The sequence below is a fragment of the Notamacropus eugenii genome, chromosome 1 (genome assembly GCF_028372415.1).
Source record: "Notamacropus eugenii isolate mMacEug1 chromosome 1, mMacEug1.pri_v2, whole genome shotgun sequence".
Taxonomy (NCBI): Eukaryota; Metazoa; Chordata; class Mammalia; order Diprotodontia; family Macropodidae; genus Notamacropus; species Notamacropus eugenii.
In genome coordinates, this window is record NC_092872.1 from 527,176,413 (window position 1) to 527,193,772 (window position 17,360).

Sequence of the window (17,360 nt, forward strand, 5' to 3'; positions counted from 1 at the left end):
CAAATTATCTTTTGGTTCTAATTCCAATATAATTTCCATTACATTATATATGCCTCAGATCGAACAAGATCAAGTTTTCATTCAAAATGAGATAACATTTTGATGACAGAAGAGGCAAAGAAAAAACCACTATATGTCTTGGAAAAGGGAAATAGTACACTCTTTCTCTAAACACATTGCTTATATATAAAATCAAAAAGCTTTCTCCTTTAGTATATACATTTTTCTTAAAAGGCAAATTATTAGGGTTTTCTCTCTCTTTCCCTCTCTCTGTCTCTCAAAACTGGAATAACCAAAGGAAAAACTGAGGATTATATTTAAGGACTTTGGTCCATGGGGTAGTAAGAATCAAGATATACTGTAAGGTCAAAAAGAACACTGAAAATAATTGAAAACTAAAGGGTAACTATTACTTTACTTCACTGCATATATTAACTGCCTTAGTTCATTATCTTGCATTGTCTAGGACTCTACAAAATTTCAGAAATATTAAATATTTGAATTAGTTGTCCTTTGTGGAAGGCTAAATTAATGCAACATGCTTTGCTGGAGGGGTTGTTTTTGGGGGGAGGGGGTGTTTTCTAGTTAGTAGAAAACAATACCTAACAGAGAAGCTATAAACTGTAGCTGTGGGCTTTTTGAAATATACTAGGGCTGGGCACAAGAATCTGATTAGTATAAATGATAATTTATATCAAAGCTATAACATTTCTAATCATAAGGCATCTTTAGGAAAGTAATCTGCTTTCAGTTTCTTTTAATCTTCCTTCCTGGGAAGGGCTGATGAATATTTTAAGCTAATTCAAACTAAAAAGAGTTCATTTTCCTCTTCTCCCTTGTACCAAAAGGTTGGACTTTAAGTGTCACTGAAATTAAACTGACCCTTAAAGTCATATAGAAGGAATGCAAAGACAGAATATCTGCTTCTGAATCTTTGCTCTCCTTGAGCAGCCTGGCAAAAGCCAATACAGGTTAATTTTCAGAATTAAGAGTCTATGCATCATGATATCTAATTACTGTCAGAGCATGGATTATTTTCTATGACACTCCTTTACAGTACACAAGCCCAGAGCAATTTTAAAATATGCCACAAACTATGAAAAGCACAGAATTCTTAAACAACAAATTAAATAAATACCTTTGAATTGGGTGAGTTAATTCGCACAACTGCCACATCTCCTTTGACTGCACAGTTAATATGGGTTCTGGCTAAAAACAAATGTAAGATTTATTTGCAAACAATATTATTACTAACCAATTAAAAATGTGAAGTATTTCAATCAAGGCTATAAACTTACTTAACACAGCAGAGGACTGGGCAAAGTTGCGGCAGATATAACCTATTGAGAACAAGATATCAAAATGAAACCCTTTGAAAAACTTCTAGGTTTACAGATAGAAGCTAGAAGGTAGATCAAAGGTACATAGATAGAAGCTACAACCTAGATAGAAGGTATATCAAGACAATTTGATATTAAGTTTTCTCAGAGCTGTATCCATTGGCAAATTTTATGACTTGGCAGTTGAAATGAATATGTTAATCTTTTGTTATCAAGCAGTTTGATCCTGAGCCTGTAATCTCTCACCATATTCTCACTGTGCCCTAGTCATGTGTTCACCTACTCATGAGATGTGAAAGGTTATCTCAAACAGCAATATGACTACAATTAAATGAAACCTTTTATATCTCAAAATTTGTTTTACTGTAAATAATTTAATATTTTCAAATATCCAAATACTCAAAGTAGTATAAATCTTCAAATAAGACCTTAAAATTGTAACAATTTGAAAATAACATCAATTTTTACAAAACACTAACATCAATATTTTCAGTACTCCATTCTGTTCTTTGCACTTATATAATTTTGTAGCCTTTTAAAAATATGATTATGGTCAATGTGACTTCTTTTGACTTTGTTTTACATCACTTCCCATATGTCTTTCTATTCTTTATGTCTGCTATTTTAATAACAGTACAATAATATTCCATGATATCTATTATTGAACTATTTTCCATTATTACTGAACTATTTTCCCAATTAATGGAATACACAGTTACTAGTATTTTGCTATTATTTATAAAGCAGCTGTGAATATTTCTGTAAATATAGGTCCTTTCTATCTTTTAAAAAATATTATATTTTTTCCCCAATTACATGTAAAAACAATTTTCAACATTCTTTTTAAACATTTTGAGTTCCAAATTCTCTACCACCTCCCCCATGCAAAGATGGTAAGCAAGCTGACATAGGCCATATGTGTGCAATAATGTAAAACATATTTCCATATTAGTAATTTTGTGGAAGAAAACTGAAACAAAAAAGGTGAAAAACAGTATGCTTTGGTCTGCATTCACACTCCATTAGTTCTTTCCCTGGAAGTGTAGCATTTTTTATCATGAATTTTTTGGAATTGTCTTGGATATTATTGCTAAGAACTGCCAAGTCATTCACAGTTCTTCATCATATAATACTGCTGTTCTTGGTGTATAATAATATCCTGGTTCTGCTCATGTCACTGCTTCAGTTCATGGAAATCTTTCTAGGTTTTTCTGAAAGCATCCTGCTTGTCATTTCTTACAGCCGCTTCAGTGAACTTTGGCCTATATTCCAGTCTGCCAGCTAAGAAGAGAGTAACCTTTGCCCTACTTTCTAAACATGGGAGCAGACTGAAACTAATATCTTCCAAGCTTTATGAAAATATGTCTTCCACCAACTGTCTTCCCCAACTAGGGTTCCTAAAGAAAAACAGATTATGTTGAAACTGCAAACAATATTTTGGAAATGAAAGCTTTAATCATTTTCTAAATATCTCAAGTGAGGGAGGGAGGGAAATGGGATTAAGTTAAAAAGGAAGAGGGCTAGTAAAACTACCCACTTTGCCAGGAAACTGCCTTCAATTTACAAAAACAATGTTAATTCATATAACACTCACATAATTTGAAAGCTATATTAGAGTGAGGTAATAACTTTTCCCTCCATTGCTACAGAAGATAAAGGGTTAAGAATTCAGTGTTACAAAGTTAATTTTGATTAGATCAGATTCACTAGGCAGCCATTCAGCAGCAAATTTACACAAAGGTCATAAAGTCATTAGTTCCTAAAAGTGAGAGGTCAATTTCTTATCTTTAAATAAGTTGATAAGTTATTATGTTTGAGTTCAGGGAAATTTAAAGCAGAAATTACATTCAATACACAAAGGCAGAAAAAAAAATCTCCAATCATAACCTTCAACTAGTCAAAATCTGTGGCTGGAGTAAAAACTTTAAAATATTTTGTGATTATACTGGATTAATGATCTCATTAGTGTAGATACTCCCAAAAAAGACATGAATTAACACTTGCCTTCCTATTCTTTGTAATTTTTGTAGGTGTTTTTTTCTGTAATTACAATCCCAGTGTTTTCTTGGCCTAGACATTTACTATCATTTGTGTGGTGAATTCTAGATGTGAAAACTTTTACCAGTTCATCTGTAATTTATAATTCAGAGGTCAGCCCAGAAGCAGATTAAGGTTAAGTGACTTGCTTAAGGCCACATAGGACAGTAGGTTTCAGAAACAGGACTTGAATCCAGGTCTTCCAATGTCCACCACTAGCCCTCCCTCCACCTTTAATAAGAGTATTATATATATATATAATTTACATATAACTTCAAAATATGCAGAATGCTTTACATATATTATCTCATTCGACCCTCATGAAAAAGGAGGTTCCCATATCATCCTCATTTTACAGATTAAAAAAAACTGAGGCTGAGAGAGGTTAGTTAAGCAACTGTTCCAGTTACACAAGGATCTGAGACAGGTTTCCTACTAGTCTTCTTGACTCCAGGACAAGCTTCTTATCTACCCACGCTACCTTTTTCACACTAGACCTTTCAACATCAGCACAAATGACAACAATTTTTAAATGATAAAGAACACAGAATCACAGAATGTTTCAGCTGGAAAAGATCTCAGAGATCAACTTTAGAATGGAAGATTGGAATCCAAAATCCAAAAACTCATAAAGATTTGTGGTAAAGTAGACAGGACTTCAGATCATCTGATTCCAATGCTCTAACACTGTAGTCGGAAGACTTGAGTTCCAATTGCATTGTTATTTATACAGCCTCATCTTTTGATGCATTAGCATATCATAACTATCCGAAGAGAAGTTAAATAAAACTGCAGGGCTCACCTTCCTATGGTGACAGAGTCACACAAAGTTAAATGGGAAAGAAAATCCCCCAAGTTCACACTTAGAAGTCACCTCACCCACATTAATTCTTTTACTGCCAAGTTACTCCAGAAAGTGACTTTTTTGGGGGTCAGAACTGCTTTTTCCTCTACTCCATCAGAAATTCCCAATTCAAACCTGCTTGTAATTTAGGGTCTTAACTGAGGTGCCTTAGAGCAGTCAGAAGCAACCCTTAGCCCCTAGTCCGGTTCCTGGCATGTAAAAACTACATAAAAATTCATGCTGAACTGAACTGAAATCAAAGCAATCCAAAGTTGTTCCTTTAGCCATCACATCACTCATACGGTCTCTTAATCGCTGTAAGATCAGTGGAGACTGGATTTTATTGATTTTATGACCAGGGGAAACCCTCTCTACCAATGCCAGCCAACCTTTTCCCTGCAGTTTACAGTCTTAACGGCCTAGTGTACCGAGAGGTTTAAGTGATTCTCACCCCGCTAGTATGGGTCAGAAGCCGGATTTGAAACCAGTTTTCAAGCCCAGCTCCCCATCCACTATGTCAAGGTAAGCCCCACCTGCCGCAAAAATAGCCTAATTCCTGCAGACAAGTGGGGAACTCCAACCAACCAGCACCGTCCGCTCCACTAAAGTGGCTTCTCACACGAGGCAGGCAGGACAAGCCCCGCACCTGCTCTCCACGAGCGGGTACTTCACCCAATAAGCGCCAATACGTGCAGAGCTTTTTCAAGCTGGCAAAGCACGTAAAGCACCTTGGGATCCATGTAATTCCCGGGGGTCGTAGCTACGTCCCCATTTCCCTGATGAGTCACAGAGGCTTAAAGAGCTTTCCCACTGCCCTACACGCCATGAAGTGCCAGACCTGGGATCTGAACCCCAGCTCGGAGGCGGGCACCGGCCACCCGGACAGCTGAAATGCAGGGGCCAGGGAAGGATGGGCAAGGGGCAGATCTGGGGGCAGCGGTGACTGCAGGGGTCAGGGGTCGGCGACAACGCTGACTCTGCCCGTGACCTTGGCCAAGTCCCTTCCCCTCCCCGGGCCTCGGCTTTCTCGGGGGTAGGAGGGGATGAGGTGACCTCGGACGTCCCTTCCAACTCTCTGGATGCTGGACCCCCCGGGGAGTGGACAGGGAGCGGCTGCCGGCTGGGCAAGCAGCGACACAGGTGGGCGCCTCGGGGGCTGGCGGCTGGGCTCCGCTCGGGGGCGGGGTCAGGGGAAGCGGCCCGCATCTTCTGCCTCCCTCCCCACCCACCCTCAGGGGGTCTCCGGAGGCCGGCTCCCTCCCCTCCCCGCCCTCCCAGCAGCGGCCTCACCCGGGAAGCGGCGGGCGCGGGAAGCCGTCAGGCGGCCGAGGCTGCCAATTGCCCGGGCGGCCACCATCTTGGACGGGAGAGGGCGAATGCGAGCTCGCGCGGGGAGCTGGGCAAGCCGCGAAGCAGGGGTCCTCGGTGCCAGGGACTCTGCCCGCTCGGGCCTGCCCGGTACACTGCCGGAAGGGAGCCGAGGCAGGGACGGAGCTCCCGCGGGCACCCCTGGCCTCTGCTCGGGCGGAAGCGGGCGGAAGAGCCTCCCGTCCTAGTCCCCGGAGCAGAAGCCGCCCCTGGGCGGAGGGGCGGGGCTCGGGGGAGTTTCTGTCAGGCGAAGGCCAGAACAGCCCGCGGACGGGAATGCGGTTGTGGGGCGGCGGGGGGGGAGATGTGGTGAAGCCCGGAACGTAACCGATGGGCGGGGCGGGGCGGTTTATAGCCGGCGGCGTCTGGTCCGGCCCGTTCACCTCTAGTTGGCAGGATCGCTGTGGGCTGGAGGTCGGACAGCCGTAGAACTGAGGTGAGCGAGGAGGGAGCGCTCTTGCCCCCGAACCCACCCGACCGGGGCCTCTTCCTCCACGCCCCATCCCCGGCCCTGGCTCGGCCCCCGGCCCACCCTGCCCTGGGTCGCGATCATGGGGGACGGGGTGTGGACTGGTGGATGGGACTGGGGCACGGTAACCGGGTGACTCGTGATCGCGGGAGGGTCGTTTTCCCTCTCTGAGCCTCAGCTTCCCTGTCTGTAAAACGAAGGGGTTGGGCCTCGGTTTGCGAATCTGTAAAACGAGGGGATGGAGCTTCTCCTCGGGGCCTTGGTTTGCCCACCTGTAAAATGACGGGATAGACGGCGGCCTTCCGCTCCCAGTCTTTGCCCCAGCCTCTCTTCTCCAGATCCTGGAACCTCCCCCACCCCCCGCACGCAGCGCGTTTTACGAAGCACTTTCCTGCGGGCAGCTCCGTGGGGGGTAGACTGTGACTATTACTATTTACTTATTTCTCTGCATAAATCTACTCTGTGTTCTTCGATACGTAGGTTGAAAGTAGGGCCCGAAGCCCATGGCTGTCAGCGTCGGCACGGAGTCTCGAACCCAGGTCCCTGGGCTTCCAGGTCCGGCGCCTTTTAGAACGCAGACGGAAATCCCAGGCGTTGGCCCGAAGCCTGTTTTTGACCAGCTGTTGCTGGCTTGTTTCCTTGCTGTGAGCATGTAGTAAGCGGGTAGATCGCAGCCTCCAGTGAAGCCCAAGCGTTGTTTGGGGCTGCCGCCGTAGACTTAGAGCGGGATGGTGAGTGGTGCTGGTGTGCCTCAGCTCCGGAGCACCCCAGGGGAGCACGGCCTCGGGACAGCCCACGTCGGGGCGAGGCCGGGGTCTGCGAGTGGCTGCTTCTGGCGTGGGCGGGGGGAGAGGAGAGGAGAGGTCAAGCAGGATGGGGAGAGAGCAAGCGAGAGAAAGCAGTTACTTCTTACGATCCTAAAATACTTTCTGGTGCATGAGAGGAGGTAGCTGAGGTAGGATAGAGTCCTGGGCACTTCATTTTGCCTGCGAGGGCCTCAGTTTCCTCATTTATAAGATAAGGAGGTCGGACTAGATAATGTCTCAAGTTGTGTCGCTTTTTTTTTTTTTATCTTTAGGGCATCCTCCCCAAACAGGCAGAGCCGGTATCCCAATTTGCACATCTGGTGCAAATACTTCGGTTTCATAACCCACTAGGCAAACAACATGTGTATTTGCTGAATCTTAAGAAGGAAGTTGACGATCTGGAGCTTTGTCCGTAGCTTGACCCGTAGGAAACCATAGCATAGAGGGATGAGGTGAAGGAATTTGGAATATCTAGTCTGGAGAAGAAACTTTAACAAAAAACTGCTTTGAAAGGTTGTCCTGTTGAAGAGAGGGGTGAGATCCTGGAGGTGGAAACCTGGAAGTATTGAGTAAAAGTTGCTAAGATAAGTTTAAGCTCAAAACAGAATTTTTGCTAATGTGGAAATATTTTGCATGACTGAACATGCACAACCTATATCCACTTGCTTGCCTAATCTTAAAGATGGAAAAAGAGAGGGAGGAAAAGAATTTGGAACTCAAAGTTTTAAAAAATGAATGTTAAATTTTTGTTTATCTGGAATTGAGGAAAAAATAAAAATAACATCTAAATATGTGTTTGTATATATACATGTGCACATATACATAAAATCTCTTCCAAGGATATAGGCCCAAAGTGAAATGAGATGCCTCCAGAGGTAATGAATTTCCTGTTATTGGACATCTTTAAGGTAGATTGGGTGACAGTTTGTCACTGAGTTTGACTTACTTGGGTACAGGTTGGACTAAACCTCTCAGGTGAATTCTGAGGTTCTATGAACCTGTGAAGGTGTGGTTCTCTGAGGCTGAGTATTACCTGAGATCATGAAACTTAGCAAAGCAAGGACTACTTAACTCAACTGGGGATATAGCAATAAAAATGAAAAGTTTCTGCTCTCAAGGATCTTAAAGTCTACTGGGAAAAAACAACAGTTGCACAGTTAGGTAAATACAGAATATATACCATCTAAATACAGAGTAATGGGCTGGAGTTGGATTGGGGTGGGGGGAGGTAGGAGCTTATAACAGCTGTGGTATAAGGAAAGGTCTCCCGTAGGAAATGACACTTGAGCAGTGTAAGGGAGCTATGGGGGTTTAAGAGCAAAGGTGAGGAAGAAGGCACAGGTAAGATATGGAAATAATTCAACAAACTTTTGTTAAATGTTTACTCTCTATAGAGCACTGGACTTCTTGCTTTGGAGAGATACAAAAATTACATAAGTCTGCTTTCATGAAGACAAGAGACTGGTCTGTTATCTTTAAGGCCAAATTTGAAGTCACAACTTCCGAAAGCTTTCCTGGACTACTCGAAATGTCATGCTGTCGTCTCCCTCTCCCAAATCTTGTTTAGTATTAGATGCTGCCTTACTGTTACTTATGTTATTTCCTATATACATTCCCGTCCTTTCTCCTCAGTTACATTGTCAGCTTCTTGAGAGACAGTTGGTATATTGGATCTCAAGTATGATTTAGGATCAGTAAGACCTCAATGTGAATTCTGCCTCAGATCTAGTAGCTATGTGACCCTTAGAAAGTCACTTAACTTCATTCAGCCTCAATTTCTTCATCTATAAAATGAGAAAATATACTTATCGTATATTTATCTCACATGTTTGTTTTGAGAATTAAGTGAGATTAAACTGCCATTTCCTTCTAGAGCTCATTTTACAGATGAGGAAACTGAAGCAAACAGGATTGACTTGCCCAAGAAGCTTTCCTTCCAGTTTAAATCAACATATACTGTAACTTCTTTCATTAGAAAACCTTTGAAATTAATTTACATATATATTAAAGACATTCTTGATGAAAATATGAGAAAGGAACAGGCAGGCTTTCACAATTTTTACTTTTTAAAAATATTGTTCTTACTAGATTTTTCCCTTCCTCTCTTGGAGAACCATCCTTTATATCAAAAAATCTAAAAGAGGGGCATGGGGAAGAAGAGGGGAAAAAATTCAGCAAAACAAACCAAATTACAAAAAAATCTTTAGTGTTCCATATCATACCTGGGAAACCAGGTGCTCCCTTCAAAGAATGGGGGGTGGGTGAGGAGAGAGATATCATCTTAATTTAAAAATATATTTTGACAACTGTATTTCAGTGTATTGGTTTCCTTTGTAGTCCTTTATACTTTATTTTATGATTTAACGATATTCTGAAAAAGCTTTTACAGTGGAGGGAAAGAGGGGGAAGGTGAGAGGGAATGAATGAACTTTATTCTCATTAGATTTGGTTCAAGGAGAGGATAACACACATTCTCATTTGGGTATGGAAATCTATCTTACCCTGCAGGAAAGTGGGAGGAAGGGGATAAGAGAAAAGGGGATGGTAGAAGGGAGGGCAGATTCAGGGAGGAGGTAATCAGAGGCAAACACTTTTGAGGAGGAACAGGGTCAAAAGAGAGAATAGAATAAATGGGGGGCAGGATAGGTTGGAGGCAAATATAATTAGTCTTTCATAGCATGACTGTTATGGAAGTGTTTTGCATGACTACACATGTATAACCTGTCTCAAATTGCTTGCTATCTCAATGGGGGTGGAGGAAGAGAGAGAATTTGGAACTCAAAGTTTTTGAAACAAATGTTAAAAATTGTTTTTACATGCAACTGGGAAATAAGATATACAGGCAATGGGGTATAGAAATCTATCTTGCCCTACAGAAATATAGAAGGGGAAGGGTATAAGAGAAAGGGGGTGGTGGTTGTAGAAAGGAGCACAGATTGGGGGAAGGAATAATCAGAATGTACACTGTCTTGGGGGGAAGGGAGATATGGGGAGAAAATTTGGAACTCAAAATCTTGTGGAAATAAATGTTGAAAACTAAAAATAAATAAATAAATATTTTTTAAAAAAAGAGTATTCTGAGAAGATTACCCAAGAGCTCTGTGACACAAACAAGTTAAGAACTAATGTTGTAGATGGTGAGGTGGATTGTGTCAAGCCTCTGGAATAGTACAAAATCTTCTAAATAAAATCCTTAATTACTCAAAAGAGTTTCACATAATTATTCATGTAGAAAATACCAAGTGGAAGAAGAATACCTGTTATCCAGATTACAATGAGCATTTAGAAGGGCAGCCTATAGAGCTGACCTATGAATATATGTATCTTAGGCTTTGAATGTGAAAAGGGTATTGGACAGAATTGAATAAGAGAAAAGCCATGGGCTAGATTAGCTTACATTTTGGGAAATGCTTTTAGTGACCTCCAAGCATTAAGCTGAAACAGAGATCTATCTTTTTAACATAGTCAGTATTCTGGTTGTGATGTCCTTTGAGAGTCAAGGAATATATCACAGCCTCTGCCCAAAGAGAAATGGACAGATACATAGGGGACATAAATACACTACACTTTATTACCATGGAAGAACTGTATAGCGGAATCTTGTGGCAGAAAAGATAGCACTGGAGAAGTGAGAGATGTTTGAGATAAGGAAATGGACCAGGCAGTTTGGAAAAATGTCTTATGGGTAGCTCATTCAATCTATTCACATATACATAATATCCAGAGATTTAAAAGAAACCCTCCGGTTAGTATGTGGGGTGCAGCCATATGGCAGATTTATAACAGGACATGGGTAAGAAGGATAAATTCATGGAAATTTGTGGAAGTTTGATGTGAAATGAAAATTATGTTTCTTATCTAATAATACAGGAAGTAGAGGGAAAAGGATAGAACTTAGAGAAGAAAAGACTGATAGATATTTGGTACTAATACAAAGCCAATGGGTTGGGGAAAATTTTCCAACTCTATTATATTTGAAATCATAACCTTAACATGTTAGAAGCTTTCTCAGATAGGTAAATGACCTTATTTTATTAAGGGTACTTTGCAATGTTAAGGAACAGTTCATTTTCTTGGTTTTAAAGAAAGATCCTTTTGACCACAACCTAAGTAGAGTTTGTGTGTAAAACCACAGTTTCTTGTGGTGGCATAGGGAAGGTTCTTAAAATAGTTATTTTGAGGGCTAAGGATAAATGGCATAGCTTTTATCTAAAATATATATATGCATATGTATATGTATATATATGTATATAAACCCAACCAAAAATGCACCATCTTTCTAAGAGATGACTATCTTTCAGGGGTAAGAGATTAATTGTTCTTGGATTGTTTTTGGTTTATTTTAGGTAGTCCTTTGAAAGTTATGGAATAGATCAGCAAATATATATGCAGTGTTTCCTTTGTGTCTCTTACAGGAAGAAATAAGTTTTGTTGACTTCCATTGTAAAATGTACACAGATGTTCCTATAGCAGAGACAACTCCTAATTAATGGAAATGAAAGACTGGGGCATGATTAAGATTGTAGCTAATCTGTGGCATCAGGGATTATAGAGCTAGATCATAGAATTAAGAATGTTACATAAATTTTAGGTTAATACTTATACAAGGATCTTTACTCCACACCTACTCTACCTATCTTTTTTCCTCACTCTTTCTCTACCAGCATGACCACATGACATTGTACATAAAAAGCAGGTCTCAGAATCAAAAGACCTCGCTTCCAGCGGGGCCCCTGGTTATAATGGTTATGTATTTCTGGAGGAGACACTTTCCCTAAAACCTTAAGTTAGAGAGCAGGCACTGATCTGCATTGGCAGAGAGAGTTTCCTCATCAGGAGTCCCCTATATTAGTGAAAAATCACAGGTCTTATTAAGGTTCTTCATCTTTCGCCTTCATCTTCCATCGTATTTCTTCTGTGCCTGCCTGAAGAATCTCTTGATACCCTGCTAAATAAATTGAGAACTTCTTGTTTGCATACTTTAAAGTGTCTGGTGGGTACATTAAGTCCTGCTTAGTACTGCCCTATTTTATAATTTCTTCCAGGTTTGGAAAGCTATAAAATAGGAAGGAATGAAGAATGCTTTCATATTCATCCAGAGTTGGAAAGAATAGTCTCTAGCCCTGACCATGCCCAGAAGTTCATCTTGGCCTTAGAAGAGAGAATATTTTGCTACTTATTAAGTAATAAGTTGGCTTTAATATGTTATACATGCATTGCATTCTATAGAGCTGCAACTAATTTAGGTGATCTTTTTGTTTCTCTCTCTCTCTCTTTTTTTAAGACTTCAAAATGATTTCCATAGTGACTCGAACTTGCAGAAATCTGCCAGTGACATCGACCTGGGCCACCAAATTCTGTAAGTTACATTTTTACTTTTCTTAAAAAAAAAAAAAAAAAAAAGAAAACTTGAGATCTAAAAATTATAAACTCTTTTTCCATTTAAAAAATAAATTCATAATTATTTTGTGTTTCAGCTATAAGACCACTGAACTATTCCTCTCAACCACTGTCAACAGGTATAGTTATTTGCATGCATCTTGGGGATTCTAAACATTGAATTGTAAAATGGATTGGGGAGGGGTAGCTTATTTATCATCATACCTCTGGGAAGAAAATAAATAGTTATTAGTTAGTTGTGCATATATAGTCTCTTAACTGGGTTCAGTTGTATTATGATGAAAAGGGCGAAGTCTGATTTGTCTTATAACAAGAGCCTACATTCCTATGGCACTTAATGCTTTATAAAGTACCCTCCCTACACAATAACCTTGTGAGAGGCAGTGAAGTATTGTCCCCATTCTATAGAAGCTGAGGCTCAGAGCCAAGATGACTTGCCCATCGGCAGAACTAGGTCTTGAGCCCAGGTCTAAAGACTCCAAGTCCAATGCTCTTTTCCATACTAAAGCATCTTAGGGTTATCCTCATGTTCCAATGTCTGGAACCTTGATGGCTCACTGATCTGTCCACCTGTGGCTGTCTTGATATGATTCATTTATTCCACCCAAACCTTATATGAGCCTGATTTATACCTAAAAGCTGCCTTATTTGTTTTCATCAGAAAATATGTTTGCCTAGTTACTGGAATACTCATGTCCCATATTCAGGATACCCCCTTACAAATAATGAGATACCTAAGAAGCCAAATTTAATCATCTGAAGGTTTCTTGTTGAAGATAGAATTATAGTGATATTAGTTGATTTAATAAATCATATAATCATAAATTTAGAACTGAAAGAGCCTTTAAAGATCATCTGGTCCTTCCCCCTCATTTTTACAGATGAGGAAACCACTTCAGAAAGGACAGTGATTTACTTATAGCCTTGTGTCCTTTGACTCCAGAGCCATTGTTTTTTCTACAATCCTTTACTTCCTTGTGCTGCGCTATCTTCTATCATGAATTTGCCTTCCTAGTAATAATGCATATGAACCATTTTACAAACCCTACAACTCTATATAGATGCCAATTATTATTAATATTGCTAATGGCATCTCCCAGATAAATAAATGTCTTTTTTAATAAAACATTTCTGAAAACACTGAGAAAATTTTCATCTTCAGATTTCTATCTGTGTGACATTAGTCGACACCTCGACTCTCTGGGCTCCTGTTTCCTCATCTGTAAAAATGAGGAGGTGGGACTAGATTTCTTAGGTTTCATTTAAGTTATGCCAGCATGTCAAGGTCCTGTCATTTTGTCAGTATAGGAGCCCCTCTACAACCCTAGCCCGTCTGTAATTTATAGTCTGAGGGGGTCAAATGACTTGTCTGGATCACACTTCTAGCATCGGGACTGGGATCTGAACTAGATCTTCTGTACTCTAACTGCAGCCCAGGTTCTCTCTTTCAGGCAATCCTTAATTTTAGTAGTAATAATAATAATAATTCATATGTATTTAGGAATTTAAAGTTTACAAAGTGCTTTCTTTCCTGGTAGTATGTCTGTTGTTATTCAATTCAGTTTCCATTCATCAGATGTTTATTAAGCACCCTTCGTGTTTGATTGCTGCGGTGGAGGGAATACATAAAGAGGAAACAATCCATATCCTTAGGGTTTTTCCATTCCACTGGTGCAGGAATAAGGAAATGCAGTGTAATCTCAGGGTGGAGTGAAAAACAAATTGGACCAATTAGTAAGGGTCTCCAGTAGGGAGTGGCTCTGGATCTGAGCCTTATTTGAAGGGAACCATTAGTTCTAAGGGGGCAGCTAGGTGGCACCGTGTTGGGCCAGGAGTCAGGAAGATCTAATAAACTCAAATCAAATCTCAGACATTTATTAGCTGTGTGACCCTGGACAAGTCACCTAATCCCATTTGCCTCAGTTTCCTCAACTGTAAAACGAATTGGAGAAGGAAATGGCAAACCACTCCAGTCCCTTTGCTAAGAAAACCCCAAAAGTGGTCATGGAGAGTTGGACATGACTGAAAGACCACTGAACTACTACTCAACAAGAACATCTACGGTGTAAGTGAAGACAGGAAGCATTGGCAGGCTTGCTGGAGAGCCAGTGTGACCAGAGGGTGCATGAGCGCATGAGGGCAAAAGCAGTGGGCAATTAACGTGGAAAGACTGGAGTGAGAAGGTGGACGTTTTAAATGTCAAATAGAGGAGGCTGAGCGCTGTCCTACAGTCAGTAAAGTAGGCTAAAGTTGAAGCTGGGATCTCCTGACTCACGTTCTTGCTTGAACATTCAGTGATCTCTTTTTCTGATTTTCCTTTCATTGCAACAACTTTACAATGATCTTATCATTTGAATCTCTCTGAGATGGACCAGAAACAATTCCAGGCTTTCGAAAATAATGGCTCCAGCCAAAAACCGAAGTATAGTTTGTGCATCTACATCCTACGGTGGCCTTCTGGACTCTTTGTCAGACTTTTCAGCCACATTAGCATACACAATTTATAGACACGATCGCAATGTCTTCTTCACTTTCATTCTTTCTTTTCAGAGGAGTCCTATGCATGTGAAACATGGAATTGACTTGCTTTTTTTTCTTTCTTTTCTAATATCCTTTGTCTCTAAGGATGATACACTAGGGATGGAAGAAAAATACATTTGGAAATGAAGGGGATATGAATGGAACTTATCAATAAAAATGGAAAAAAGCCCCCAATAATAGCATTCTGATAGAAAGGGTGAGAATAGATTGCTTTATAAGAGGGTAGGTAAGTAAAACACTGAATAAAAATAAACATTTGTATCTCCCAGCAAGAATACCTACCTACTGGTATTAGCTATGTTTCCAGGTGCATTCCCATTCCTCAGGATTGAATTTTATTTAGAATTATTATAAATACAGCTGTTAGTATTTAAGCCAATTTCCTAACCTAGTGTTTTAGTTAATCAATAGTCAATAAAAATTCATTACACACCTGCTAAGTGGCAGACCCAGTACTAAGTGCTGGAGGATAAATATATAAAAAGGCAAGAAGGCCCTGTCTCTATTTAAACTCCTGTGAATTTCAATTGCCTCTAGGATCAAATATAAACTTATGTTTAACAATTAAAGCCCTTTGCAACCTGACCCTAAAATAGCATTTTATCATTATACTTCTTTTTTCATATCTGTACCACCATACTTGGCACATAGTAGGTCTTAATAAATGCTGATTGATTGACTGAGTTGCCCACTTTGTAGTTGGACCAAACTGATCTTTTTGATGTTCCTCACATACACTATCATCTCCTGCGATGCTCTCCCTCTACCTTCAACTCTTAGAATCATTTTGAGTTGTTTTCACAACTTGGCTCAGGTACCACTTAATATCCTCAATATACTGCTGCCTTCTCTTGCCACCCTCTCATCCCTACCCCTGCCAAAAAATAATTTCCTTGTGTCTGTTTTGTGCATATTTATATGTTGTCTTCCTAGACCAGAGGTGGAGAACCTGCAACTTCAGAGACACATGTGGCCCTTTAAATCCTCAAGTGCAGCCCTTTGACTGAATCCAAACTTCAAAGAACAATTTGGATTCAGTTAGAGGACTGAATTTGAGGATCCAGAGGGTCACGTGTGACCTTGAGGCCACAGACTCCCCACCTCTGCTCTAGACATAATGTAAATTCTTTGAGGGTCGGGTCTATTTCACTTTTGTCTTTATGTCTCTTGCACCTGTTAGAGTGTCTTGGCACATAACGTGCTTAAGAAATGCTTGTTGAATGATTTAATTCCTCAATTACTCGTCTGAACTCTTGGGAAAGATGGTTAATTTGTTTTTTAGTTAGTTATTTGTTGAATTTTTTCTTAAAGCTGTACAAACCCAAAGTAAGAAGACCTTAACCAAGCCTAACGTAAAGAATGTTGTGGTGGTGGATGGCGTGCGCATTCCCTTTCTGCTGTCTGGCACTTCGTAAGTATGAAAACTAGCATGTTACTTCCTTTCTTTCAGACTGCCACAAATGGTCGCTGTTGTTGGTGGACCAATGTCTTAATTTTAAACAGAGCAAAGTAATTCTCAAATAGCTTAGAAAGAATGGGATTCTGACATTCTACAGGTCACCTGTGACAGAAATCTTCCAGAATGTTGAACTCCCGAGTGAAATGCAGAAAACTGAATAGTACTTTGACTCACTTTCTATGTAAGGTTTTTCTGGTTTCAACTGAGCCCCTAGGTTGTGGAATCTCACCCTTGGCCGTCTAAACAGCTCTGAAGAGACCAGATTAGTTTGGGGCATTGATCTTGGACTCAAGGTGGCTCCAGGGGTATTGTGGGCAAAGACCATCATGGGCCCCCTGGAGGTTTTGCTTGTTAGGGGCAATTCAGAGATGGTCTGAATCTTTCTTTATCTAGGTCAATCTAGCTCTAAACCCATGAGATTTGGCTGGATTTTATTGAGTCAAATGATTGTCCACCTTGCTGAGTCTACTCCTTCCCAGTAAAAGAAGCCTGGTTAAGTCAGAAGAGGTCACATAAAAGTCTGTGGAGAGTAGAAGAGAGCTAAATGAATACAGCTCTGTCCAGGTTCAATTAAGAGAGTAATCTGTTTTGGGGCGAGGTGACCAGGAAGTCCCTATTTTACAAGTGTCTTGCCTTACAGGCTTGGAGAAGTTGGAAGTTTGGAATGTGGATCTCATTTTCCTTTAGAAATAATGTTACAAGTATTAGTCAAAGTTTCTAGGGTAGCCCATGGAAGCCTATTTTACCTAAATTGTATCTGAAAAATATCAGTTTAGTGTAACCATGTAAGCACACTAAGTTCTCGCAAGAATTATTTCTAGCAACAATTTCTACCTTATACTTGTACCCTGACAGAGCCCTGATAAGAGATAGTTTCCTTCTTTCAGCCCTGGGCCTTTGGAGAGTGGGGGTAGATAGATACCAAGCATTCTCAGGAATTGTCCCTGCGTAAGGAATGGATAGGCCAGGATAGGTCTTGTTCAGATGGTTCACTGACTTCAGGTAGGAGTTGGGTCAGGGATTGCTTTTTTAAACTTTGGTTCAATTCAAGGTTCATGAGAAGTTAACATTTGCTTGCGATTTGCTTTGGTTTCAG

The 17,360-nt window shown here is 40.5% G+C and overlaps 2 protein-coding genes across 5 annotated transcripts in view; one reads left to right on the forward strand and one right to left on the reverse strand.

Annotated features, from left to right (window-relative positions):
- Positions 1-6,581, reverse strand: part of HADHA (hydroxyacyl-CoA dehydrogenase trifunctional multienzyme complex subunit alpha) — a 53,044-nt gene extending 46,463 nt beyond the window's left edge. The window contains exons 1-3 of one of the 2 annotated variants that reach the window (XM_072633933.1): positions 6,331-6,581; positions 1,299-1,340; positions 1,139-1,209 (exon numbers count right to left, since the gene is read on the reverse strand). Coding sequence is in view for 1 of the 2 variants with exons in the window: in XM_072633932.1 (XP_072490033.1) it covers positions 1,139-1,209; positions 1,299-1,340; positions 5,512-5,578 (180 nt within the window). In the remaining variant the exon portion in view is untranslated. Of the gene's footprint in view, positions 1-1,138; positions 1,210-1,298; positions 1,341-5,511; positions 5,714-6,330 lie in introns of those variants that run through there. The other variant, XM_072633932.1, reaches the window with a different exon arrangement.
- Positions 5,873-17,360, forward strand: part of HADHB (hydroxyacyl-CoA dehydrogenase trifunctional multienzyme complex subunit beta) — a 40,417-nt gene continuing 28,929 nt past the window's right edge. Inside the window, exons 1-4 of one of the 3 annotated variants that reach the window (XM_072633934.1) lie at positions 5,873-6,025; positions 12,149-12,223; positions 12,342-12,383; positions 16,117-16,216. In XM_072633934.1, the coding sequence (XP_072490035.1) occupies positions 12,157-12,223; positions 12,342-12,383; positions 16,117-16,216 (209 nt within the window). In that variant the 5' untranslated portion in view covers positions 5,873-6,025; positions 12,149-12,156. Of the gene's footprint in view, positions 6,026-6,627; positions 6,790-11,914; positions 12,048-12,148; positions 12,224-12,341; positions 12,384-16,116; positions 16,217-17,360 lie in introns of those variants that run through there. The other 2 variants (XM_072633935.1, XM_072633936.1) reach the window with 2 other exon arrangements.